The sequence below is a fragment of the Aythya ferina genome (assembly GCF_964211825.1).
Source record: "Aythya ferina genome assembly, chromosome: 15".
NCBI lineage: Eukaryota > Metazoa > Chordata > Aves > Anseriformes > Anatidae > Aythya > Aythya ferina.
This window is the reverse complement of record NC_140314.1, coordinates 13448172-13474160: the sequence shown is the minus strand read 5'-3', so window position 1 is coordinate 13474160 and position 25989 is coordinate 13448172. Positions and strand designations below refer to the sequence as shown.

General features: G+C 39.1%; 1 protein-coding gene across 3 annotated transcripts in view; it reads right to left on the bottom strand.

The window, feature by feature from the left end:
* The window catches only part of CRAMP1 (cramped chromatin regulator homolog 1), a 43475-nt gene that overhangs the window by 11849 nt on the left and 5637 nt on the right, over positions 1-25989 (bottom strand). For 2 of the 3 annotated variants that reach the window (XR_014698397.1, XM_084537491.1), the window contains exons 3-14: positions 19305-19498; positions 17637-17790; positions 15847-15930; positions 13694-13742; positions 10307-10392; positions 9434-9557; positions 8249-8330; positions 5993-7258; positions 4333-4510; positions 2288-2469; positions 1401-1475; positions 160-241 (exon numbers count right to left, since the gene is read on the bottom strand). Coding sequence is in view for 2 of the 3 variants with exons in the window: in XM_084537491.1 (XP_084393617.1) it covers positions 160-241; positions 1401-1475; positions 2288-2469; positions 4333-4510; positions 5993-7258; positions 8249-8330; positions 9434-9557; positions 10307-10392; positions 13694-13742; positions 15847-15930; positions 17637-17790; positions 19305-19498 (2556 nt within the window). In the remaining variant the exon portion in view is untranslated. The remainder of the gene's footprint in view (positions 1-159; positions 242-1400; positions 1476-2287; positions 2470-4332; positions 4511-5992; positions 7259-8248; positions 8331-9433; positions 9558-10306; positions 10393-13693; positions 13743-15846; positions 15931-17636; positions 17791-19304; positions 19499-25989) is intronic. The other variant, XM_084537492.1, reaches the window with a different exon arrangement.

Genomic DNA, 25989 nt, shown 5'->3' with positions numbered 1-25989 from the left:
ACTCAACCAACTGATAAATGACTTTGTGGTTTTGAAAGGATATTTGCCTCTTATTATATAAGTTATAAGTTATAAGTTATTCCTTTATGCAGTATAAAGAGACACTTTCAAGTCCACCTCATGGCAGCATAAAAGTAACAGAAGATATGTGGAACTCACCTGTAATAGACGAGTTGGATAGGATAGAAAAGGAACAGACATGTTGGGATGGATTTCCAGATGGCCTGGGGAGCAGAGTTCTCTATGTGACAGAAAAAACAGTAAATCAAAATATATTCAAGCAGAGAACAGAGGGTAAAGCTGATCTTCTAAGGCACAGAAGTTCATGATACCTTCCAGAATAAGGAGCAGAGTACTTATATGGTGTGACTGTGCAATCTTGAAAAAGAAGCTACAGATAGGAATCATGTTTCCTCTGTAAACTACCATAAAAGAAAATTTCCACACGGATAATTCTCAGACAAGTGTGAATTAAAACTAAATTCCTTTCTGATTATTCTTGCAGTAGTTTTCTCTCAGTTATAATCTCTCAAGAAGTTACAGAAGTGATCTTAAGGACTAGACTATGTACAAACTGATCTTCTGATCAGAGTTAAACAAGAATGAATTAAATAGGCAGTTGTATGTATTCATGAAGTTTACAAACAAATGGAATTGCACAGACCAGGGTATTTCACTACCAGAAATAACCTCTATGTAATTTCTAGGTCTCCTACTCTTATACAAAGCAGAAGAGACCAAAGTGCATATTGACGCTTGGTAACTTCCTCTTCTCCAAACAAGTTTCCATTATTTTCCATCTTTCTAAACTATTTCTTGTTCTCCACCTGCCACAAGTCCCTAGAACAGGTCTGTGGTTTCACAGTGCCAAGAATCTTTCTGCTAGGATTATAAAAGTAGTCTAAGTGAGTTTAATGCTTGCCAAACTCTTAAGATCCATGACAGCATGCTAATTCTCCCATACATCTCTTTGAAAATTACATTTTTCCCCCTGTAAATCAGTGTTCTTTCAATATTTTGTTTTATTTCACTACAGTATTTATACCCATCCCAGTTTCACAGTCATTACCAAGTAGAAAGGTGGAAAAAACATCTACAGGGAGATGTTGTTCCAGTAGCACTGACAGCTCTAACAATGACAGATCAGGATACCACATGAACATGCAGCTTGTGCCAGCAGGCCCAAACAGCAGTACCTGCTTTCAGATAAGGCTCTTTTTTATTCTTTCCCAAACTACCACACACACTAGACTACTACTGTTGACATTCCTCATACAGAGTATATATTATGGCTCGTTATGACATAGACATCTATTTCAGTTTAGCTCAAATCATTTTTAACCTTACTGTTATCTGCTCAAGAACAAAACAGGCATTTTGCACTTCCAAATTATTCTGACCTGTACTACTAACGGCTTCCGCAAGTGCCTGTTCCGTAACTTCCTTGGCTTTGGCAAGAAGAAGTCTGACTGCATCTGGAGAAGAACAGGAAATCAATTAGGAAGTATCCTAAGCAGACAGATGCAGCATAAATTATATCCTCAAACCTCTTTTCAATAAAACTGTAACTATTAATTAATATACTGATTTGTTTCAAAGCATGTAATATTTTTCTTGAAACTACCTTTAAGTTAAACATATCTCACTGGATTTTGATATTTTACACTACCATATGTATCATTTAACTGAAAGCTCCTCAAACACAGTCCAGTAAAAGAAAAGCCTCATGGAATATGGAAACCCCATTTCCTTAACCCAAAAGTTAACACTTCAGATTCATATCCCAGAACTTCTGCTAGAGTAGGAACATTTTCCACTAGGAACTATTATTTTTTTTTTTGTTTTATGGGGACAAAACTTTTTTCCCAATAAAAGCCATTTCACTACTTAACTACTGTAGCTTGATATGAAGCTGTTACTGAGACTGTATGTATAAAAATAACTATTTCAATCAAATAGAGCAATGTGGTTGTATTAAAAATCAGCTGCACAAGAAGAAGGGTATCAGCTTTGCCATGCCTGGCAAATACAGTTTACTGGAGCAAACTAGAGAGTGAAGCAGTTCCACCAGGTTGTGTGATGGCGTTCAGGTCTGAAGAAGTGATGACACTTCAAAGCATAATCATGTCATCAAAACCTAAGCTCAGCTGATACAGTTATGCTTAAACATCACCAGAAGCACTGCTTCATGAGGAAGCATTTTCTGATGAAACAAAAAACCTCTAATCCTACTGCAAGCCAACTCAGGCACAGTATGCTACTTTCTTCATTTACTGATCTCACTTACACTGATTGTGTCTAAGTGCTGCCGGAAGGTCAGCTCTGCTTCTTTACTAGGCAAGAAGAGTTTCCCGTGGCGGCTGTTGGGTGGCAGAGTTGTAGGAACTGCAAAGAGTCCACCATCAGCATCAGTGTTTCCAGAACTTGAAGGACCAGCCACCAAGAGAGGTCTAGGGAGGTTTCTCAAACCTGGAAGATTTCATCAGCAATTTAAATTAAGTGGAAACAAGAAGAAAGCAGCTATTTACTAACTGAAGGATCAGATGGAGAGCTAAGACACGGGTGGTCTGGTTTTGCCAACATTTGCGACCTCAAACAAATCATGAAACTCTCAACACTTCAGTTTTCCCACCTGTAAGCAGTCAATATTTACGGGCTTCACAAGGACAGCGCAAACATTCACTCGCTTTGAAATCTTTGGATGAAGGGGTTTAAATGCAATTTTACACTACTAAAGGAAAGAGAATCTAAGCACACAGTTTTGAAACCCCGTACCAGCTTTGTTAACCAGATAATCTGTTCAGTTTGTAGAAACACTTGAAGGTCCTTCTGCTCTGCAAACTATGCATTTACCTGATCCACTCCTTTTGTAGGGCAAGATAATACAAAAATAGATTCATTCTACAATAAGTATTTTTTACTTAGACCTCTCCCCACCCTTAGCGTGGTAATTCAAAATGCAACCTCAGCAAAATGATCCTGATGACAGAGAAGTGAAAGAGCAGGGATCATTTACCAAAAATACTTTACAAAAGATGGAGTGTCTTAGAAATGCGTATGTCACATTAAATAATATCTGCTCTGAGTAAAACTTCTTTCACATTTAACTTCAAAACAAACAAAACCACGCTGTATTATTTCAGTGCTGTGCAGGCATCCAGTTAGAATGAAAAACACTGCTGCTGGTATGTGATTATGAGATAACTAAGAAGTGTACCTCTCTTCCACAGAAGTGCCTGCTTTAGTTACAATGCTGGGCTTCATTACAATAGACAAAAATGCCTATTTTCACACTCAGTATTACACCCGTGCTTGCCATGGAGATAACAGTGAGGAGGCAACAGTCATCCAACTCACCCAGAAGCGGAAGAGGCAAAGTGGGCAATGATTCTCAGCAATGCCTGCTTCCTCCCTGGGCACGTAAACCACACAGCACAAGCTTGGGCCATCCTAACACAGAGATGGTTACACACAACACTATTCCAGAAGAGTTTTGAAGAACAAACTTCACTTGCTTGATAAATAAACAGGAGGTGTTATTATCCTCCTATTTAAAAAGGAAAATTGCCACCTGCCATTCTACACTGCTTGTTTGTTTTTTTCCCACAGCATAGTTAAAATTACAGCATGCCAGAGGATCTAAAAAGCAGCTAAATGTAGAATAAGAATACATTTGTCTCTCCTGCCTGACCAGGAGTTAGAGAGAATTGTTCATACACAAGGTATTTTCTTAAAAGTCTGCAATGGGATGAACTAAAATTATCTAATGCTATTTTATAGATAACTATTATAGGCTATGTTCCATCACAGTTGTTGCTTCGCTCTTTTCTAAATCTCTTTGCATGAATCTTTCTAATCCTTTTGTTTTTTTTTTTCTCTCCTGCTAGCTGCGTGCCTTTTGTAAAGCTACCAGTTTGTCAACACTTTCAGTTCTGTAGAAGACAATCTATTTTCTTTATTTCCTACTGAGAAGGCCAAATCAACTTATCTTTATTTAAAAAAAAAAAAAAAAAAAAAAAAAGACAAAAATGAAAATGCAGGTTGTACTTACACAGACTTGGGACCTAAGTCTAAGAGGGAATGTAAGGCTGAGCTGTGAGATATTTTCTGGATTGTAAACAGTATTACTGACACGTATTGTTTTTCAAGATTCAAAGAAATACTGAATTTAGGACAATCCTAAAGCAAATTAACATGTACCAATGTTCTTAAGCAATTAAATTCATAACAGCAGAACCCTCGTTCTCCCAGTGTTACCTTACTGGAATGCATTCATCACGTATGAGGCATTAATGGCCTGATCTCTTGAAATGTATTTTTACGAGCATTCACCTGAGGAGCTGGAAGCAGCACCAGGAGAAAAAGTCTTGTTGTTGCGAAGGGCAGACTGATTCCGCGTGCAGCCTGGACTTCTGGTGCTGACGGCAATTACCTTTCCTGGAGGAGTCAGTGACTGCTCCTCTTGAGTAGGCTTTATAGGTGATGTGGCAACAGAGCTCATCTCAGGGGTCTAAAAATGTGAGTACATTAAATGAATATCGTGTATTGTTACAACAAAAATGTGGTTAAACTCATTCTACTTAGGAAACATTAAAGGTGTTTTAGTGTGTCAAATAGCACTCTAACCAATACCTCCGAAAGTCTGTGGAAGAAAGCTGAAATTCCTCCAGTGGGCATTTAGAAGTGTTAAATACCATTGGTTCAATATTGTTAATTTATGTTACAACCATGTTAGCACCCAACAAGCTTCTTACACTGTGCTGCACCAACCCAGGGAAAAAAAAAAAAAAAAAGCAGAGGTAAAGATGAAGATTTGTCACAGTAACAAAAGAGGCGTTGCTTTTAATTTAGTAGGAATTTTCCTGAACTCTAATAAACCAGAGACCTCTTCTGGATGGAAATACACCTGGACAAAAATATTTTGCTGTTAATTCTGATTGAATAAAGAAGAATAGTTTGTAAAGCTTTTCCCATTCCCTTTCATATTTCATACTGTAACTCAAGAATTAAACCAGAAGCACATGGCAAGGTGCTTTACTGATTTTCCAGGCCTATCCAGTTCACTTCCTTTTTGTTTATATGGTTTTCTAGAAAATGCTCCCTTTTTAAAAAATCTGTGTGTAACCACAAGCATAAAATTATCAACCTAAGCTTGACTGCAGTGCAATTTGCTACAGTTAATTTTATGCCTGTAATATTCATTTAAAAGAATGAACCCCAGAACAGCTGACCATTTTGGCTTTGTTACATATTATCTTGAGAAAGTTGTAGGGATCAAGACAAGCAATCCTTTCTCTGCTGAAGTACCTTGTGGCAAAAATATTATGGTTCGTATCATTATTTGATGAAACAGAGGTTTTAAGAGATGAAACTTTCAAAAAAAGTCTACAGCACTTTCAGTTAGGCAGTAAATACCATCCTTTTCCCTTGAATGGGTGTGTCACTCTTATGACATTCATTGCCACAAGATGTGTATCTGCCTCTTTTTCTGAAATACAGAGTGCATAAAGTGATATTTGACAAATAAAGCAAAAGGTTACTTCTTTTTATTGGAATATATGTAATGATGCATATCTAAAGTAATGCCAATCTTTTCCAGGTGTATGACTCGGCTTTGATTAAGACAAAGTACGCTGAAGTGACAGGAAAACACTTGCAAATAATAACTGCCTCATATCATGTTTTTTGTTTGGAGTATTAACATGAGAGAGAAGAGAAAACACCTACATGTCTGATCTTTTGAGCTCACTGTAATACTACTGAGACTCTGACTCATGCCAAACAAGAAACTAAAAGGCATGTTAGAAAAGCAGGTGCAGCACAATGAGGAAAAGTCTACCCTGTAGCAATCGGTTTTGATTTTCTTTTTAAACATATGAAACTCCAAGATCTTGACATTGCAGGTCATTGATTTACTATGAAAACAGCAACAGGAATTATTCCCCAGATGAAGTAATATTTAGCATATGGAGCATAAAGAAGAGCTACTTACTGGTTTGGGATTGACTTCAGTAGAGATGAGTTTTAAAAGGCAGTTTAGAAGTCTCTGCTTGTGAAAAGTGGTACATGCAGGAACAGCACTTGATTCAGATGTTTGCTCCCTAGCATCCTGTGTTTCTGGCTCCAAGACAGCCAACCAGTCATATTCCAGCTGCAACTTGTTCGGTTTGCCCATCATGAGGTAGACTTCAGCCAGCGTAAGGCTCTCGGAAGTTCGTAGACTCCATCCTTCTTCTCTGACTTGTTGAGAGAGCCGGCTCGGGTCATCCTTGAGAGACTTTGTACTAGATTGTCCCTGAGGTGGAGGTGGAAACGAGGAGCTCAGCTTCTCTTGAGAATCCTCCGTTACTGCATCTGTAATCTCCTTGGTACACGCATCAAGCTGCTGACCCTGGCTGTGGCTAGCCTGAGCTTCGCATCTGGCTGGGCCACTGCTGGGTGAAGCCACACCACCTCTCAGCAGCTGCGAACAGGACTCAGAAGTCTCTGTGCCCCTCCCGCTTGGAAAAGCCACAGGAGAAGTATCGCCAGCTGCTGGAGCAGAGTCTTTCCCATGCGGTTTGTCTGTGCAAGAACATTTCTCTGGGACAATCAGGTCCTGACAGGACTTCATGTACCGTGGGAATGGATCGAGCAGAGAGAGCTCCTCGACATCAGGGATCTTACTGCAAGCACAAGCTGTGCTGCACGATGCTGGTACAGTTGCTTGGTCACCAGCCAAGGCCTCCCTGCCTTCCACACAGAAGGCCACTGAGCTCAGCTTCTCATGGTTCCCTCCTGGATCTTGAAGTCCAGAAGGTGGTTTGCTGAGGGAGTTAGTGATGCCAAGATTTGAGGCTGTTCCTTCTGCCAGACCAGCCTCTGGGGAGCCATCTTCAGTGCCTGCAGGAGCCTCAGCTGTGGGATGAGGGGTTCTGCTTGATTCTGTAGTGCTCTCTGCCCTTCCAACACTCTTACCTTCTGTTCCCCGCGTGTATTTTAGTTGTCCCCTAGCTGTTCCCTGACCACTCTGTATACCTAGGATTTGTGCAGGGGGCAGTAAGTGAGAGTCTTTTGTGTTCTGTTTGCATTTGCCAGTTTCCTGCCAATGCACTGTGCAGAAAGCCTTGGAGTGAACCACTCTGGCTACCCCAGGCAGTGGAGTGAGTGTACAATTCTCTCCTGGAAAGAGATGGAGCATCACCTTCTCCTCTGAGAAGCTACCTCTTGATTCTGAGTCTCTGGAGTCTTGAAGCTGCCGTTCCTCTAGTGTTTTACGCTAAAAAAGATGTGTTAAAGACTACAACCACCATCTGTCCCCTCATAACAAGTATTTGATGGCCTATTTTGCAAGTTAAGTTAGTAGCTGATCAAGGATATGTTCTCTATTCAGCATAGATATAGGGGCTCTGATCAGAAATTAGTCTTGCTGTGTTGATAAGGCACAAACTAAATCTACAGTCCAGAAAAAAAATTACTATTCTCTGCTTCAAATAGCATTGCAATAGGAAAAAAAAAATCTTGCATAGTGAAACAGACTCCCCTTTCTGCGCAATAGCCTTCATTTCACATATTTTGGCATCTTTCAAAGTTCAAGTGCTACGTGAAACTTCTTCCAGGCTCACAAATTAAAGAAAGATGCCTGAATTAGAGGACTAAGAACAGGATACAGCATACCAGTCAACAGGAAAATACATGGCTGTTATCTCACAGCTAGTCTCACAGGTCTGCTTCTACTCCTTGGATCTAGGCTCAGAGGTAGGAATATCTCTGTAATGAGTTCTGTGGCTCAGACAGCATATAAAAACTTAACAGGCAGCAGCAGCTACCTAAAGAAGCTTAAATGTTCGTTTGTTGAAGCTGCGTACAGCAAGTGGAAAGATCCATTCTCAATTTCCTTGCTGAAACTGTAAATCAACAGTTATTATCCAAGCTTCTACAATGCAGTCACCCATCTGTGCTGAAACACACCACACCCACTTTTTAAGGCAATGAAATAAAGGCAGGGAGCTTCACTTATTATTAACTAGTTTTTCAGAGGACCACAGCAGAGGAGAGTTGAGGTAAAAGTGAAATCCTGCACAATTTTCCACAAAAGACTCCTTCACATTAGTGATGCTGAAATGTTGACCTCTGTTATTATTCAAGCACGAACTGGTAAATTTGTTAGGTAGACTCACATTTCTGATGTAAAGCTGAACCTAGAATGGGAATGGAATTGCTTCCAGGACAGAGCACACAGAACAGAGACTAAACAAGAAAAGGATACGATGCGTACTTCATGGAGAGCCCACTTCTGCTTCAGGAACTCAATGAGGCTGGAGACCTTCCGATGCAACTCCACAATCATCCTGTATGCAAGGTAAAGCAGTGGAACAGATAAAAATGTCAGCAGAAATTGAAATCAGACCCCCAGTGCTAGAATAGGAATTAAGGGAAGAAACTGGCATTCTGTGGCACAGAGAGCACAGCTACCACTCCCAAACTGTAAGAAAAAAAAAAACAACGCAACAAAAAAAACACTGGCAAAATAACGGCAACATTAAAATGTAACTCACAACTGTGAATGATCTGAAAGCCTATCAGACAAATCTGATTGCTGTGACTCAAGGTACTAGTTTCTCCAGATGCAAGAAGATGAGAAAAGACGGCAAGATTTCGCTAACCTGCAGTACTGCAAGCAAGGCACAAAGCTATCAAATGAAATATACAAAAAGGAGGACAAAATACTTTTACTTTTTTGCACTGAAAGCATTTTGCAAAGTAAACATTACACTGCAAACCTTCATTCTCCTCTCTGCATGGTATTTGGTCACTATACTGAAATGTTCTATTTGAAAGAGAAATCAGCATCACAGAGGCCTGGTTGTTTTCTGCCCTGAGTTTTGGACCAGCCACAAGTACTAAAAGGAAAAAACATTGATGACGCTGGAACAACAGCACCAACTACGTTTTGCAGGGGGAATTTAAGCTAAGTATCTTCCTTCTTGCTACCACTGTGTTGCATTTGACATTAGACTCCCAGCCTAAAAGGAGAGAAGGCCCCTCCAACCATTGCTTCACATCCCTTCCCCATGCCTCTGTCACGTGGCATGTTCAATACAAACTTCAGTAGCACTAATGCTGCACGTCTCTGTTCTACCTGCACTCTGACACCTGGGTGTAAATGGCACCAAGTATATTCATCTCCAACTCCAGTGTCTCCTATCATTACTCAAATCTAAAGGTATAAAGAATAACGGTAAACTAAATATCAAGTTCGATATCTCACTATCTACACAAATCATATGCTCTGGTTGTACAAAGGCTTCAGACTGAGTACATTTAGGCAAACTGCATCATCAACTGCACCATCTAGATCACAAAGAGAACCCTGAAGGGAAAGCAAGATGCTAGAACACCGTCCCTGCATTTCACTGTTCTATACTGAGCACTAAAATCAGCTCCTCATTACCTAAGCCGTGGATTCTGGGCGAGACTCTGCACTCGAGCCCATGCATGATTATTTCGTGGCTGCAACTCCACGGGAACCTTGAGAGGAAGACGTACTGGCTTCTGGTCCTCTTCATCACTAATGCCTGAAGGGAGATAAAGCACAAAGGTCAAAGCAAGGAAAATTCAGGCAGAATGCTATATGCTCAATTACATGGAAGAAAAAAAAAAGCATCACAGATATCAGCACCATCTACAGATGACTTAGGCAACCCAGCTGCAGCCATGGAGGGAACTTGCTTCCTTAGGTTTACTCCTGTTGCAATTCCGCCCCCCCCCCCCCCACAGTAGTACTAGAGCTCTCAGCTGAGCAAGCACTGTCAAAATCAGGTTGCTGGAAACTCCAAACAAGTACAATAGTAAAATATTTCAGATCTTTAAACTACACTGATTCTACTTAGTGAGGGAGGGAGAGAAAGAGAAGTCACACAGCTGAACTGGAGAAGGTTTGTTGTTTTTTGTTTTTTGTTTTTTTTAAATGTTCAGTGCTAAACAACATACTGCTCTTTATTTACTGGCACAGGAGGAAGACTAATTTTGGAATATAGTGAATGGAAACCTGGCAAAGCAGTAGTGATCTTGTCCTGTGTAGCTGTTTCTTCTGTAATTTCACTAGTACTGTACACTAATTAAAGAGCTCAGTGGATCTTAAAGTTAGTGGGATTACACAAACTAACGGGATTATGTAAAAACAATGGGGACGTATTTGTGCCCAATACAAATGCAAAATAGCACAAATTCCCCTGCCAGTGATGCACACATCAAAACAGGCCTACTCTCATATTCTTCCAGCCATCTGTTAAAACTCTTTCACGTTTCAGCATCTTTTACTTACCATCTGGATCACAGAGTTTCTTCAAAGCCCTGCACATTGGAGCTTTGATACGAAGGTTTCTGCCTTTGTAACGAACAGTTGTAGCCCTGGATATATTGAAAGAGAAGTATTTAAAGGCACCATTACCAAAAGTTTGGGAATATGTATCTATCAGTGACACACAGTCAAATACAATCATCTCTATAGAAACGAACAAAGACATTTAAGGATTTACAGTGCAGATTCACAAGGGCATAATAGAAAAAGAGGGCAGAAATAGAAAGGGCAAAATAGAAAAACAGTTTGAAGTTTTTAAATGGTCTTCCAGTGGCACAGTGCTTTACCAGATGCTTATCTATGGTATTTCTTTAATTGTTTCCTTTTTTTTTTAAAAAACATTCATCCACAAATCCCATAAGTTTACAAAGATACCCAAAACTATTTATATTTTGTCTACTTTTTTTTTTAATCAAATGTAAAAAAGGTTGCAAAAACTAAGCTAAATAAAAATTTTTCACTCCTAGAAGTGAAACGAAACAGAAACCTTTGCTCTAAATCTATTTAAATGGGTTCCTGAGCAGTTCTAACACACTGCCCCAAAGCTTTGTTTCTTGTTACGTATTCTAATCACACAACCCAGATACGTATCATTACTGTAATAAAAAACTAGTAACAAAAACTGGTCAGATAACGATTCAGATTCTCCATAGTTTCTAACCAAGTTCATTTTTCACAGTTGCCAAACTTCGTGTTTGTGAAAAATTCTTTAAGCAACTTGTGTGGGCCAGTGTTGTCTTGAGCATGCTGAACTACTCAGATCAGTTACAAAAGCTGACAGAACAACTCTTACATTCCCCTTGGACTTAAAATATCTAAACTTTGATCTATTTTCTGAAATATCGCTGATTCATTCAGCTGCAAACTAAAGACTATCCACTAGCCTGATCTTACAAACTGTCAAAGTTTTGAAGACATGGAAGCACAGCATTGAATGGCCTTAGCTTCACTAACCAAAAAAGGACGTTTCACACAAAGATTCTGCCATTATATTAAATAACCAATTGATTTAATTTTCAAGTGCTGTCTGCTACCTGTGACCATGGTTGTAAGTTTAACTAGGAATATTTTCAACATGGTTTTGCTATGAGCATCTCAGTCATTTTTTCATACACCAGACAATTATTATAGAAAGCCTGAGTTGATGTGTAACACAAGAAATATAAACACCGAATTAAAGTCAGCAATTCCAGGGTCTAGACTCATCCTGCAAACAAACTGCCAGACAGATCCTCATAGTTTTAGTTTCTCTTGATCTTTCTTACCAATCTAATTATGCTGATGTTTACCTGCTTCAGGAGATTATCACGTGTTCTCATTCCCTATTCTTACTTTCTAAACAACCACTTCCATAGTGACAAACTGCACAGACTGCATTGTACTTAGAGGGAGAGGAGTATCAGACTTGAAAAAAAAAAAAAAACAAAACACTAGGAACTAAAAAAAAGAAAAAAAAAGAACTGCTTACAAATAGAGTGATCACAGAATTCTAATGCCACCGAGAGAGATGGAAGGAAAAAGCTTTATATAATGGGTTATATGCAATTTATTTGCTTGAGAAGACACAGGGCTGCCCTGCGCATGTAGGGAATTAATTCAGATAGTGCAAGCATACTGGTGCTAATGAGGATGAAAATGTGAGCACGTTTTCTTGCACGGTTTATGCCGGTATGAACAACAAAGTTTCCCAACAACTAGGGTAAGAGATGCGGGAGAACAAAGGAAGCAACAATGAGTCTTCCACATTGTAGAGAAAAAGCCTATGCAAGAGCAAGTGTTTCTGAACTGCCCAAGAATGTAAAAATTTATAAACACTCTACATTTTGGGTAGAAGATGCTTAGGAGTAATATTTTCAACTAGAAGGATTCTGACTTTCAAAATGGTTTGTTACAAGACTGGATTTTATAGAACAAACAGTTAGACTGCATACAAATTATTAGCCCTCATAGGCAATTTAATTACAGTGACTCAGGCCTCAATGATGTCAAGTGCTAGATTAATACTATAGCTTGCTAAAAATCTCCTTTACTATGATTTAGATTATTTAGATGACACAGTACTAGAAAAGCTCTCCAGTACAACAAAGAGGGACCAAAATGACTGCCTATAACCTGAACTCTAGATGTACAAAAAGTTAACTTCTTAGGGAAAGAAGGCTCAGGCTGGGTCATTTTAATGGATAATTCAAATTTAAGCAATTTGTTTAAAATGTTATTTCATTATATGAAAAAAATTTACTGGTAAGATTTTCTAATTTGTACAACGCCCAAACTAAACGAAGATTTCTGTTCTAATTTCAAACTTTGTAATTAACAAAAGAATGAACAAGTGATTTCAAAAACAACGACATTCACGACCTGCAACACAACAGCACACTGTACAGAGTGCAGCTCTCAGGAGAATGAAGCCTAATAACTGTAAGGAATAACTGTAAGGCACTCACTTGGGAACTCAATTTGTCAGCAATGAAGGTGCAACAAAAAGTAGCCAGTTTATGTAAGGTGAAGTCAAAAAGTCAGCAGCTCTCTCCTATTTGCAGTAAAGTTTACTTCATTAATAATTTGCTACAATAATGTACCCTAGAAGGACAAATGCCAATAATAAAAAGGGATCTGTAATAGAGAAAATGATGCTGTTTTCAAATGTCTTCTGAAGACATGTTCAGGACAAACCAATGTCTGCTGAGCAGCTACAATTTGGAAGAAATTAAGTTTAATGATCACACACCTTAATGACAGCTGTTGAAAGATACTTCACTGTAGAATCCACAGACTATAAAAGCAATACTACTTAGAAAAAAAATGCCCAAATATCAGAAAATTCCCTCATTTTGTGTAGTATGGCAACTTCTAAACAGTTCTGTATTCTAAAACTACATTGTCATCAAAAAGGAACCCCCACTGCCCGTAATTCATTCTTGAAGTGAAAGAGACTACTCATCCTCAAATAAAGTAGATGCAGAAGTGACTACAGGGCTGTGGCCTACAAGCACACTGGAACTGCTGGTGCATGTCTGAAAGTCAGGATTCAGAAGCACTGTTGGCAAAACTTTTGGAGATGAACTATATTGAACTATATTCCCTATACTTAACATACTTGTAATGCCATAACTTCTGTAAAGAATTCTCTTTTAATGAATTTCTTAAAGCTCACCTATCCTTTCTACCTAATTAATGGCTTCATGGAAAAAGGGAGAGAAAAAAAACATACAAAAGAAACTAAGAATATCAAATGTCAAACTCCAACTCCAAAAAAGTAAAAATAGTACCCTAGACTCTGGATGATGAATTAAACAATTAAGCTGATGAACAATCCAGTTTTCTGAGTTTCAGGAATAACTTATTACTTACCCAGCCTGAATAAGCTCATTGAGTTTAGCTGCATTTTTGTCATCCATACCTTTACATGAAAAGGGATAAAATAGTAATTAGAACTTAAAGTGATATAGTCATGACTGTTATTACTCTATTTTCATAATATACAAGCTTTACACAGTCCTTGCCTTGCATGAAAACTACATTTTACTCAAGGATTAATTAAGTGATCCTAGTTTAGGTGCTACAGACATAGATTCATAGAATGGCTCTGGTTGGAAAGGACCTCAAAGACCATCCAGTTCCAACCCCCCTGCCATGGGCAGGGATGCCACCCAGGAGATCAGGTTGCTCAGGGCCTCGCTTAACCTGCTCCTGAACGCCTCCAGGGATGGGGCACAACCTCTCTGGGCAACCTGTTCCAGTGCTTCACCCAGGTTGTTGTGCGTTACTTTGACTCTGAAGTGTTAAAAGAAAAGCTTCCTCATCTGCCTGCTCAATCTCTGTTGCTAAGGCACCACAGCATAATGAAAGAGCACTGAGCGTTCGCAGCTCTGGATGCAATAAAAAGAAAGTAAATAAAAATAATAAAATGCACGTATAACCTACACCTTTCTTCCATGCGCTATACTGAACATTTTAAAATAACTTGATTTCTATTCTCTATGTTATGCCCAAACCTATTTACTGAACAATTAACATCCCTCTGGCAATACTGAAATCATTCCTGACATGCTTTTAATTCTCCGTAGCTGTACATAAGGCACCCCTATTTCTGGGAAAACAGGACTGGGTGAAAACCACAAAAAGAGGAGAAAGAAACTACTTTCACCAGCTGTAGAAAAGATCTCTCATAAGCTAGGTGTAAAGACTTGCTGCTCAGGTCCATTTGGTCTTGAAGAGACTGGAATTGTTCAAGTGGGTAAAACATTTAACTGAGTACCAAAGTTATAAAAAGACCGAAGCACAGAGTATGCATGCATTGCCATGGTGACCGTGTAAAACCTCATTCCCAGTCAGAGCCACGGAGGGTCTGCTGATTCTTTTAACACAAGATGTGGAAAAAAGGAAGAACCACTAATACTAATTTATACTGGCAATGCAATCTATCTTGCTTCTGACTGTCTTGTTACTAACAGCTCAAAATTGCTTCTCCAAGATGAATTAACATAGTGGAGATCTTTGAACAAACAGAATAAAGTCAGTATGAACGTTGAAAATAGCCTAATTCATGATGCAGTACAATGAAAACCCATGTGTGAAAATAACCTAGCAAAAAAAAATCTGCAAAAGCATCACAATTGCTTTAGGAGTTGTACATGTCCACTACTTCCTCAATTTTTTTCCACTTCGCAACTAGCTTGAGTTTACAAAAAAGTCAAGGTATTTTGATGACTTTCCACCTCTCGCAAAACAAGTGAAATGTAGTACTTCACTCTAACACCAACTCTACAAAAAACTTGGGGACAAATGAAAAAAGTACACAGAAAATAAGGTATACGTGAAGGGACTGGAGCATACAATGCTTTTTACTTTGCCCATTCTCCAAGTCACATCAGAGCTCCCTCTAGTCTGGAAGCCATAAAGACCATGCCAACATTGCACTAAACCTCAGATCAGGAACCTCGCTAACGCAACTGATCAGCTTGCAGAAGACAGGAGCACAGGTTAAGGCGCACACTCATCCATCTACACTCCTCTTTATGGACAAAACCAGCCTCTGGGGTGAACAAGGTCAGAATGCATTCTGGTTAGCCAGTAAGGTTATTATTTCTGATTATGATTTTTAACGCTTTTTCGTCTTCAGTGTTCGTTGTTATTTAATGATTTGGATACTGACTTAGAGGACGGTACCATCCCAGATTTTTACAGTATAGGCAGAAATACTCATGAGTGCAAACAGTTTTCAATAACAAAACAGATGGATAACCTAAACTGCATACACATTTACCTGTCACCTGTGCACTGCATTCCACAGATAGCAAAAGCTAAAGAAATCTGTCAAAGAAAAAGGGGACTCGTGCAGTTGACTACGAACGTCTTTAGAAATACAAATACACTTAATGAAAAATACTACTACTACACAGACTACTGCCATAAAATACAATGAACACGAACTCCTAATAACACAACACTTCTGATTCTACCATATAAAAAAAAAAATTCAGTCAGAGGAAATTCATACTTACATCCCCCAATCTTTTTCCTTAATTCCCCATAGCAGATTAAGCCATAAAGCTCCAGGGATGACTTTTTCAGCCCTTGAGAAAACACTGAAAAACAAAACAGGTACACGTGAGATGACATTATCCACACTGTAGTTACTCAATTCAACACTGAAAATTAGAGTATACTGTGAAAAGATGAAATGATTCAGATTTTCAGTGATGAGACAAGCATCTTATTGAAGGCAAGTCTAAGTGGTTACACAGAATTTAAACATCCAACGGTTCCATATGCAAAATAGAGCTAATTCAGTTGCATCAACCTTAGTATCACAAAACTGTTCACAATTTCTAAGGGAAACGTACAGATGCCCCCAGAAAATGCATACAGAGCTTTTGTTATATGAAAATTAAGAAGTCAGAAATTTCCAAAACTCATACTGGCTTTCGTGCATAAGAATGCACCTTAGAGATTTAATGCAAATTCTAGATTCCATGTCTTTAGCAGTATCATTCCTTCCCCCTTTCTCATCAACACACATCATATAGACACCATTATTTCTATAAGATCTAAAGTACCCACACCAGCACTGACAGTGTAGGGACCAAACAGCAGACAAGGAATTGGCTGGATGGACGCAGCCAGAGAGCTGTGGTCAATGGCTCTGTGTCCAGGTGGAGGCAGGTGTTGAGTGGTGTAACTCAGGGATGTGTCCTGGGACCGGTGCTGTGTAATATCTTTATCAATGACAGACAGTGGGATCAAGTGCACCCTCAGCAAGCTTGCAGATGACACCAAGACGAGTGGTGCAGCTGGTACACCAGAAGGGAGGGATGGCATCCAAAGGGACCTGGACAGGCTGGAGAAGTGGGCCCACCTGAACCTAATGAGGTTCAACAAGGCCAAGTGCAAGGTGCTGCACCTGGGTGGGGGCAATACCAGACATGAGTGCAGACTGGGAGAAGAACTCACTGAGAGCAGCCCTAGGGAGAAGGTTTTAGGGGTTCTGGCAGACAAAATACTCAACACAAGCCAGCAAAACACACCTGCAGCCCAGAAGGTGAACTGCATCCTGGGCTGCATCAACAAAGAAGAGGCCAGCAGGTCAAGGGAGGTGACTGTGCCCCTCTGCTCTGCCCTTGTGAAGCCCCACTTGGGGTCCTGCGTCCAGATCTGGGGCCCCCAGCACAAGAAGGATGTGGGGCTGTTAGACTGAGTCCAGAGGAGGAAGGCCACGAAGATGATCAAGAGGCTGGAGCACCTCTCCTATGGAGAAAGGCTGAGAGAGCTGGGGCTGTTCAGCCTGGAGAAGAGAAGGCTCCGGGGAGATCTCACTGCAGCTTCTCAAAACTTAAAGGGGGATTATGAAAAAGGATGAAGAGTAACTTTTTGCTTGAATAGATAGTGACAGGACACAGAGGAATGATTTTTAAACTGAAATAGGCAAGATTTAGATTAGATGTTGGGAGGATATTCTTCTCTCAGAGGGTGGTAAGACACTGGCACAGGCTGCCCAGAGCAGCTGTGGGTGCCTCATCCCTAGAGGTGTTCATGGCCAGGTTGCTATGGTGCGGTAAACTAATATAAAAGAAATGACACTAGTACCATTTTTAGTAAGTATTAAAAAAAAAAAAAAAAAAAAAGAACCTCAATAGGGTCATATTAATAAACATACATCATATTCACAGATACCCTATTCAGTACTTACTTTTTCATTTCCTTCATTCCTACCCTCCACTATGGCACTAAAAGGCAGGACTCCAACACTCACAAGACTGAGCTCTACACTAAGCCCACTTCATTGCATACTAACCGTTATCAAAGTCAATGTACTTTGAAATCTTGTGCCAGGTGCGGTAGTAGAAATGGCGGACCTGCTCTTTATTCTTCACCATGCTTGCTGGCTTGCCTTTCTTCTTGTATTTCAGGGCAATGTTGTTCTGGATAGCTTCAAAGTCCTTTCCATGCTGAAGAATAAGTAAAACAAATCTAAATACTCATAACCAAACTTATCCCTTGTCATAGGACAACTGAAACAACACACGGGATTTTGAGGTTCTTGAGAGAAATCAGATCTCAGTGATCATAAACAAAAGTCTTCGTTATCAGAACTCAACAGCACAGGAATGACAATGTTTTCCTTTATGTTATATAAAATGTATTATAGATACCAAAGAAATTATATTTTCTTGATTTTTTTTTTCAAAATAAAGAAATATAAGTTGCTAAAAACCTTTTAAAAGACAACTTTGCTTAAATGCACTGAGTACCAGAATTGAAAATACTGACTTTCTCACTTAGCTTTCTTCACTTTCTGCAGCATTTTTCCTCTCCTCTGTCCTACCTTCACTTCTGACTTGGGCAAATGTTATATTTAATAGCTTCATTTCTATTTACAGTGAATTTCATATTCAGGTTATTAGCGGTATAAAATTTGAGTTTCAAATAATAAGGAAGAGTTGTTAGGTTTTGATTATTTCTTTTGTTTTCTTGTTTTGTTTTTTAAGCAGAAAACACCCTTTTACACTAAGTTATTTAGAAGCTTATTCTCAGGGTAAAAAGAAGGCACGTTAAGTGTCCCCTTAAATTATTTAATTCTCATAAAATCCCTGGAGTCCAAAAAAAAGGAAAAAATAATTTTAAGAACATTACCACTGAATTCCTGTATCATAAAATTTCTCAAAATTCAAATACTTGATTCAAGTATGACTACAAAGTATGACAACCTCTTTTGAAAGGTAACAGCATGAAATGAATCGAAGCAGGAAAACAAACGTTCTTTCAGTGATGGAGGGACTTAAAAGAAAACAGTTTAATTGTTCACTTTTTTCCACAAAATATACACATGAATCACACTTACCACTAAAAAAAAACAAACAAACAAACAAATAAACCCATAAGCATTTATTTTGTTTTCCCCTTTAGGACCTGTTTTTGTAACAGAAGTGCTCTTAAAAATAATTGTAAGAACAGGACATCCAGGAACATATTGTATAAAACATATGAGACAAAAAGTGAGATGACCTAACTTTTCCTTGTCTCTCAACCCTAGTACTGAAATGGCTTAAGCCTGCTTATCCTCAAAACACTGCAGTGTCTACGACAGTTTAAAAGAAAATGCATTTTCTTATTTTGCAAATATTACAGCATGAGCGTGTTGCTTTTCAAAGTTGAGATGGGGACTTGACTTCTTCATACATGAAATAATAACATTTTTTATTATGGTTCTATTAACATTCGTGAGTAAAATTCACATGGATTTCCAATGTATTTCAGAAAAAAAACTTGACAGTTTTGAAAGGTGGCTTTGATCCACAGTTGTTGTATAGCCAACTGCATAGACACACATATGCACAGACAAACAAATGCAATATATGCATAGGGGTGGTGCTCTTGCAAATCCCAATTAAATCAACATTCTTTAGGAATACCCACATACCAAAGTAAGCCATCTAAGCTGGTTATTTTCCACTACATGTACCTCATACAGTCCCTCGAAGAAAGTATTTTTGTCCTCTGTGCTCCACGATTCCCACTGACGTCTGACCTTCTTTCCTTCCTCCTTCTCTCCAGCCGAGGAGCCCAGGTTCCTTGCTGCTGACTTGGAATTTGCAGTAGGATTGCTGGCAGGAATTCCTGATGTGCCGCCAGATGCAGATCCTCCATTATCTGCTGCTGCAAAAAACACGACTGGTGTGAATATTAAACCAATATGAGGATTCACATATAAGGGAGGAACTAAGTCCACCTGAGAAAAATTACAAGGATAATTCAAGCGATCCAAATGATGGCAAGTCCCAATCCCTCTTCGTACCACAGATTCTGACGTGACTTTTGGAAAAAGGCACAGAAATGTAATCTTGATTTTATGTTTGTCAGTTGTTGGCACCCCAAAGAACCTAATTCAGGGAATCACTCAGGGAATGATTCAGGAATTTGCTGTTTCTGCAAGTAGTGAAGAAAGATTGGAAGCTTCAATAGCTATATATAACGCAACAAGATTCCCCACATGTTAATTCCAAAGAATACAATATATTTTAAAATCACCTCTGGAATGGTAAGTCTTCAAAAGACTGTTTAATCATTACAAACATTATCAACCAACCTTAAATATGTGATTTATTCACAAGAGAAATCAAACCAAGCATGGTATTTGGTTTGCCATTGTAACAGATTATCAGAATCCAGAAACCAGGGAGAAACCCAATGGAGCGCACTCAATTTTTTCCATGAAAATGTAAGCACTCAATAACTTACACTTCAAAAATACATTTTCTCCAATTTTTCTGAGAATAAGGATTTGGCTGCCTTTATCAGTGTTGATCATTGTTGGAACAATGCCTTTATCAGCATTGTTCCAACCCCCTGCCATGGCCAGGGATGCCACCCACTAGACCAGGTTGCTCAAGGCCCCGTCCAACCTGGACCTGAACACTGCCAGGGATGGGGCACCCACGGTTTTTCTGGGCAAACTGTTCCAGTGCCTCCCCACCCTCACAGGAAAGAATTTCAACCTCACATCTAATCTAAACACTCTCTTTTAGTTTAAAGCCATTACCCCGTGTCCTATCACTACACCCCTGACAGAGTCCCTCCGCAGCTTTCCTGTAGCCCCCTTTAGGTACGGGAAGGCCGCTGTAAGGTCTCTCCAAAGCCTTCTCTTCTCCAGGCTGAACTCCCTCAGCCTGTCTGTATAGGAGAGGTGCTCCACGCCTTTGATCATCTTTGTGACCTCCAGACCCACCCTAGTAGGTCCATGTCCTTGTGCTGGAGGTCTCTGACCTGAACGCAGGGCTCCAGGTGGGGTCTCACAAGAGCAGGCCATGGGGCAACAGTCACCCCCCCCAACCTGCTGGCCACACTGCTTTTGGTGCAGCCCAGGATACATTTGGCTTTCTGGGCTGCAAACACACATTTCCAGCACAAGTTGAGCTTCTCATCAACTAACACGCCCAGGTCCTTCTCCATCGGGGCTTCTTTCAAGCCATTCTCTGCCCAGCCTGTATCTGCACTTGGGTTTGCCCTGTCCCAGGTGCACGACCTTGCACTTGGCTTCAGCTCAGTTATCTGAAGCAGTTTGCATACCTGACAAAGTCTGTGTTAATTACATAGCTAGGATATCCCAGTTCGATAATCTTGAATTATATTAAAATAAAAAAAGAGCATCAGAAGGATCAATTTTTAAAGGCTTGCTCCGATTTAAAGATTTGAAGGACTTGTATGTAAATCTTAACTGTAACTACTCAGCTGCATTTCAAAAGGAGGTCCTTGAGACTACAAAACCACACTGCTCCAAACCCTAGAGCAGCAGTATGTTCAAGCAACAAAGTATATATGAAAAAATTTAGAACAGAGTAAAATGCATGAAAGCACTTTTTTCCTGCAATAAGTATATACCTGATACATATTATGATATTGTGACCATTTTAAAGTTATTTTTTATTTCCAAAAACTGTTATTTGATCCTTTCAAAGAAAATTACTGCCACCACAAAGAAGCAAATAAGGCAAAGCATGAAATAGAATCATGTAACTATAAGAAAATTCACCTAAAACAACTTCTGGGGAAAACAACCAACCAACCTCCTCTATTTCCTAAAACCTTCATCACAAAATAACTCAAAGTTAAGGAATTTAATTCTGATACTACAAAGACAAAGTTAAGCAATTTATTTCTGATACTACGAAGACAAGTCTTCAAAAAATAATTAGAAAGATCTGAGACACTTTAACGGGTGGCTGAGAAGATAAACAGCTCTTTGTCAGACCGAGAATTGTTTCTTCACCCTGTAAATGTGAGACTGGAATATGACAATTTGCATGGGAAAGAAATACAGATCTGAATGTTTAAGATCTCTGGCCAAGAAAGGTGAATACATCAGTCTTCAACCTCAATGTACAACAACATCCTGTTGCTGCAAGCTCCCAGTGCAAAAGACCATCTTTATCACAAGACATCTACGGATTTCTACCGTGCAGCTACTCTTCTGATAGCAGACCTAACTTTCTTGCAAATCGTTTACAGGAACCACCTATAATATATACATCTATACCTATCTACGTATAGGTATTATCTATATAGGGATCTAGATAGGATAGATATAGGTATATAGATGTATTTTTTTAATCATCTGTGTATACATGATCAAGTAAAAACCTAAGGTCAGATGCTGTAAGTACAGATTTTATCAAGGATTTTCTAAAGATTGTACAGCATAACTGGTACACAAAGTTTTCATGAAGTGTTTTTAATAGAAACTTAAGAAAGGACTATCAAAACTATCAGAAAGGACTTTAAATTCTAGTGAGACTATAAAGTTCAGCAGATTTCCACTTAGCTGCATGTAAAAGATGAAATGAAAAGAACAATTCTATCAAGGATCCTCCCCTCAGGACATGCTAAGGAAGGACTCCAATGATCCGGCTTCTACCAAGGCTGCGTAGCTCAATACTGCTCCTTCATTCCTTTTGGTTTACTTACTCTTCTACAAGACAGAGTCCTGGAATGACAAATTGTAATCCTGGGAAGTTCATCACATTCTTTCTTGTTTTAAGCACAAATAAATCACTGTCCAGAGAAATGTTTACAGTAACATATGAAGATTTAAAAATTCTAATATCTTGTTACCTCCACAGAGATCTTACATGCCACTCAATTATTCCAGGAACAAAGGATTTTGCTCTACCATGTGTTTGCAGTATCTTCCTTGCTACTGTGCACAGTAATATCTATCCTTGCATTACCACAATCCACTCTGCAGCTTACTGGATCTCAGTAAGGAAATGGAATGCAGTGTATTCTAAACCATAACATTATAAAACAATCGAGGATAAAGGCAAAAGTAAAAATAGTCATACATTATTACATCTCACCCTATAAATTCATTGTTTCAATCTTACTGTATGAGATTCTTGTAATAGGCAAAACAGCTAACAAGTTTCCATCCTGTCAGTAATGACAGATGATAATCATCATTAAATCCCAACAACAGATTATTTAAAGTTTAACTAACACATTAAAACAGAGTTCCATCAAGGCCAGCCATACCCACAAATGCTGCAAAACTGCTGGAGAGGAGGGGAGCTTACTCAAACAACCCGGTTAGGTGCTTCTTCTACATACAGACATTTATGTGAGATCACTGCAGACAAGACAAAGACAAGACCGTTATCCTCACTCTGCCTACTCATCCTCCTAGGCTGTAGGTAGCATCTTTGTGTCTACTCTTCAATTTTACACTATCAGCTCCTAGATGCCAGCTGATTAGTATCTTACAGATTCTAGAGGCTGCCATTCAGCAGTTAATCCCCACTACACTCATGTGTCTCAACATGCAGTCCAGTTTCCTCATTGGTGTTCTAAAGGGTTAGTTGCAAAATGTGAACTTCTTCAGGAGTCACCAGTCAAATGCAAGGGGAACATCTACTAGGAAATACCTTTACAAATGAGATGATGCTTTCACAGATTCTTGCACGTTGTCACCCAAATTCGGAGTGTAAAACACTGAACTCCCTCTCCAAAGCACAGGATGCAAATGCCAACTTGTACCATGACATGAAGTTTCCTTCACAGCATGTTTTCTTGTTTTAGATTCTATACAAGCCAGTAACAAGGTTGAACTATACAGTACCATCTTTGAAAGCATTTCTGAGCAAAGACTGCCATTAAAAAGGCCACAGTAGAAAACGCTTTTGAGTATTTTTCCCCCTCACAAACCTGTACTAGTGCTTAGCAGTCTTTGGAAAGTACATCAAAACATTTGTTGCCAACAGAACTGGACAGGGTGCTAATAATCTAGAGTTCCCAGATGGCTTCCAAATGCATTCTGCTATTCTCACGGCAGAGCATTCCTCGGTAAGCATCCACTCCTCAATTTTAATGAAAAAAAGCAAAGACATGTCCCAACTTTCTTCCTGGTCATTTGTTAAACAAATCCCATTTTTAGCCATGTATCTTTCCGAAGTTAGATACTACATCATGTACTTCAGAGAAGAAATGCATCAGATAGACAGGAATTTAAGTGAAGCCATTTGTTCCATGGAAGGACCCAACAAAGCTGCAGCTAAATCCAATTTGCTTTCCTCTCCAAGAACTGTAGATGAGAAGAGAATACAGACAAGAGAAGGAGAGATACCAATACATTCCTTGCATGTCAATGCTTCAGTCTGAGGATTAACATTTTAACTGGGAAGTGGGTTTCGACCTTGTATGCCTCTGTGGCACATGGCATGGACTCCCAGGAAGGCTGATCCAGTACAGCCATGTTGTATGTTCACACCGTATTATGCTCCTCTTACGAATTAACATCCAAAGTTTTATTTAAAACATGTCAATGTCCTACAAAGACAAATTAATTTAGCTTCTTCCATCTCTTACTATTTTGAAGACTTGCAAAAGCAAGATATAGTCGAGTGTTTTTAATCATATGCAGTGCCAGTTAGCAGCAGGAGTCTACACTCCTGATACATATGTATGTGTGTGCGTGTGTGTATAAATATATACGTATATAAACACACACACGTTACTATACTGCCATACTGAACGGAAGGCTCACTTGTCTATGGACAGGGCACATTCAAGCAATCAAATAAAGTTGTATCTGAGCTAACCAAACATGACTGTAAAAAATAATGGTGGTTTATTATAAATTTGGTTACTCCCCCACCTCAAGTAATTCATTCTCTTGCTCTTCCATTAGAAAACACCCTTAAAGAGAAGAATGCATTGTAAGCACCTTGTACAAGGCTCTCGCTGAACTATGTGGTTGTGCAGCCATGTGCCTTGCAGGCAGCCACCTTTCAAAGCTCAGTACCTACAGCATAGGGCACACCAAACAAAACCCTCCTCTCGTAGTGTGGAATGAGACTCTGCACAATTTCTGAGCCACTTTCAAGGGAAGGGAGGGAGGAAAAAAGCATAAATGAAAGCACCTCAGTTTAGGACGGGAAGAGAGGTACCAACAGGAAATGAGATTGATAGAATTAAGAAGAATATTAGAACGAGGGACTGTGCTAGCAGTCTTTAAAACTGTCATTCATTCCCCAAAGAAATAATGCTGGAGGAATCGCATTTCACATGCAGGTTACGATACATTCTTCAGCATACAAATCTGCAAAGATATTATAAAATCATACTGCGAGTACATATACTGGGTACCTTGGTCTACACAGCCTCTCCACAGGAAGACCCAGTAGTTAATTTAATTCACATACTACAGAACGTGCAACTTTGTTGGGCCAAAACAAACTGTGAACTGCTTTCCAGTGAGTTTTATGCAATGCCCAAAGATTGCATGTTTTAATTCAATTAATGCTTTCAGCTGAGTAACTTATTTTTAAAGAAAACTGCTTATTACACGTTTTATGAATAAGTCTAGAGTAACAGCATGAAAGACGCTTTCAAGCTTCAGCTCGTCACCATTAGATTTTGTTACTATTTCCTCCCTGCTTCATTATGCATTCAGAAAATGAATAAAAACATGAAAATGAGAACGCCCTACTTTAGTTCCTAGTACATCTACAGCATACGATGGCAACACAGTCTGCATTTACTTTTACTAACGTGGTCACAACATACACACATTTTCACCACTCATTGCTTCACAGTGCTGCAAAACACACCTTAAAACCTGTGGCAACAGCGTGGCCTATCAGCATTTAAGAAGTAAACTCTTAGAAATGCCTTTTCTTCAGTGACCTTATATTGGGGCTGCTTCTTTTCCCTCAGAAAACCTTCCTGCATTTGAGCTCTCAATCAACTGACTGCACCCCACCAATCCTTCAGGTTCCTTCTCTGGTTTCGTGCACAAAAGTTACTTAAAGACTTACTTCCAAGCTATTCCACTACTTCCACTGTTTAGAGCATAGATTATGAACTTGAAATAATAAAAAGATGATCAAGATATGAAAATAAGATAATCATTCTAAAAAAAATACATATATTTAGATACTCGCACAGAAACTTTGATAAACCTTTTAGCAATCAAAATGGTGTGACTTTTAGAAGCTAAACAGTTCTCAAACTTTATTTTACTGTAATATTTTTACATCATTTTTGCTCTAAAGTTAAAGTGTAACAACGGTACACAAAGATCCAGAATAAAAAACAAAAATAAAAAGTAAAGAAATCCATAATTAAACATTGTATCAGGGAGATCCAAAAATTAG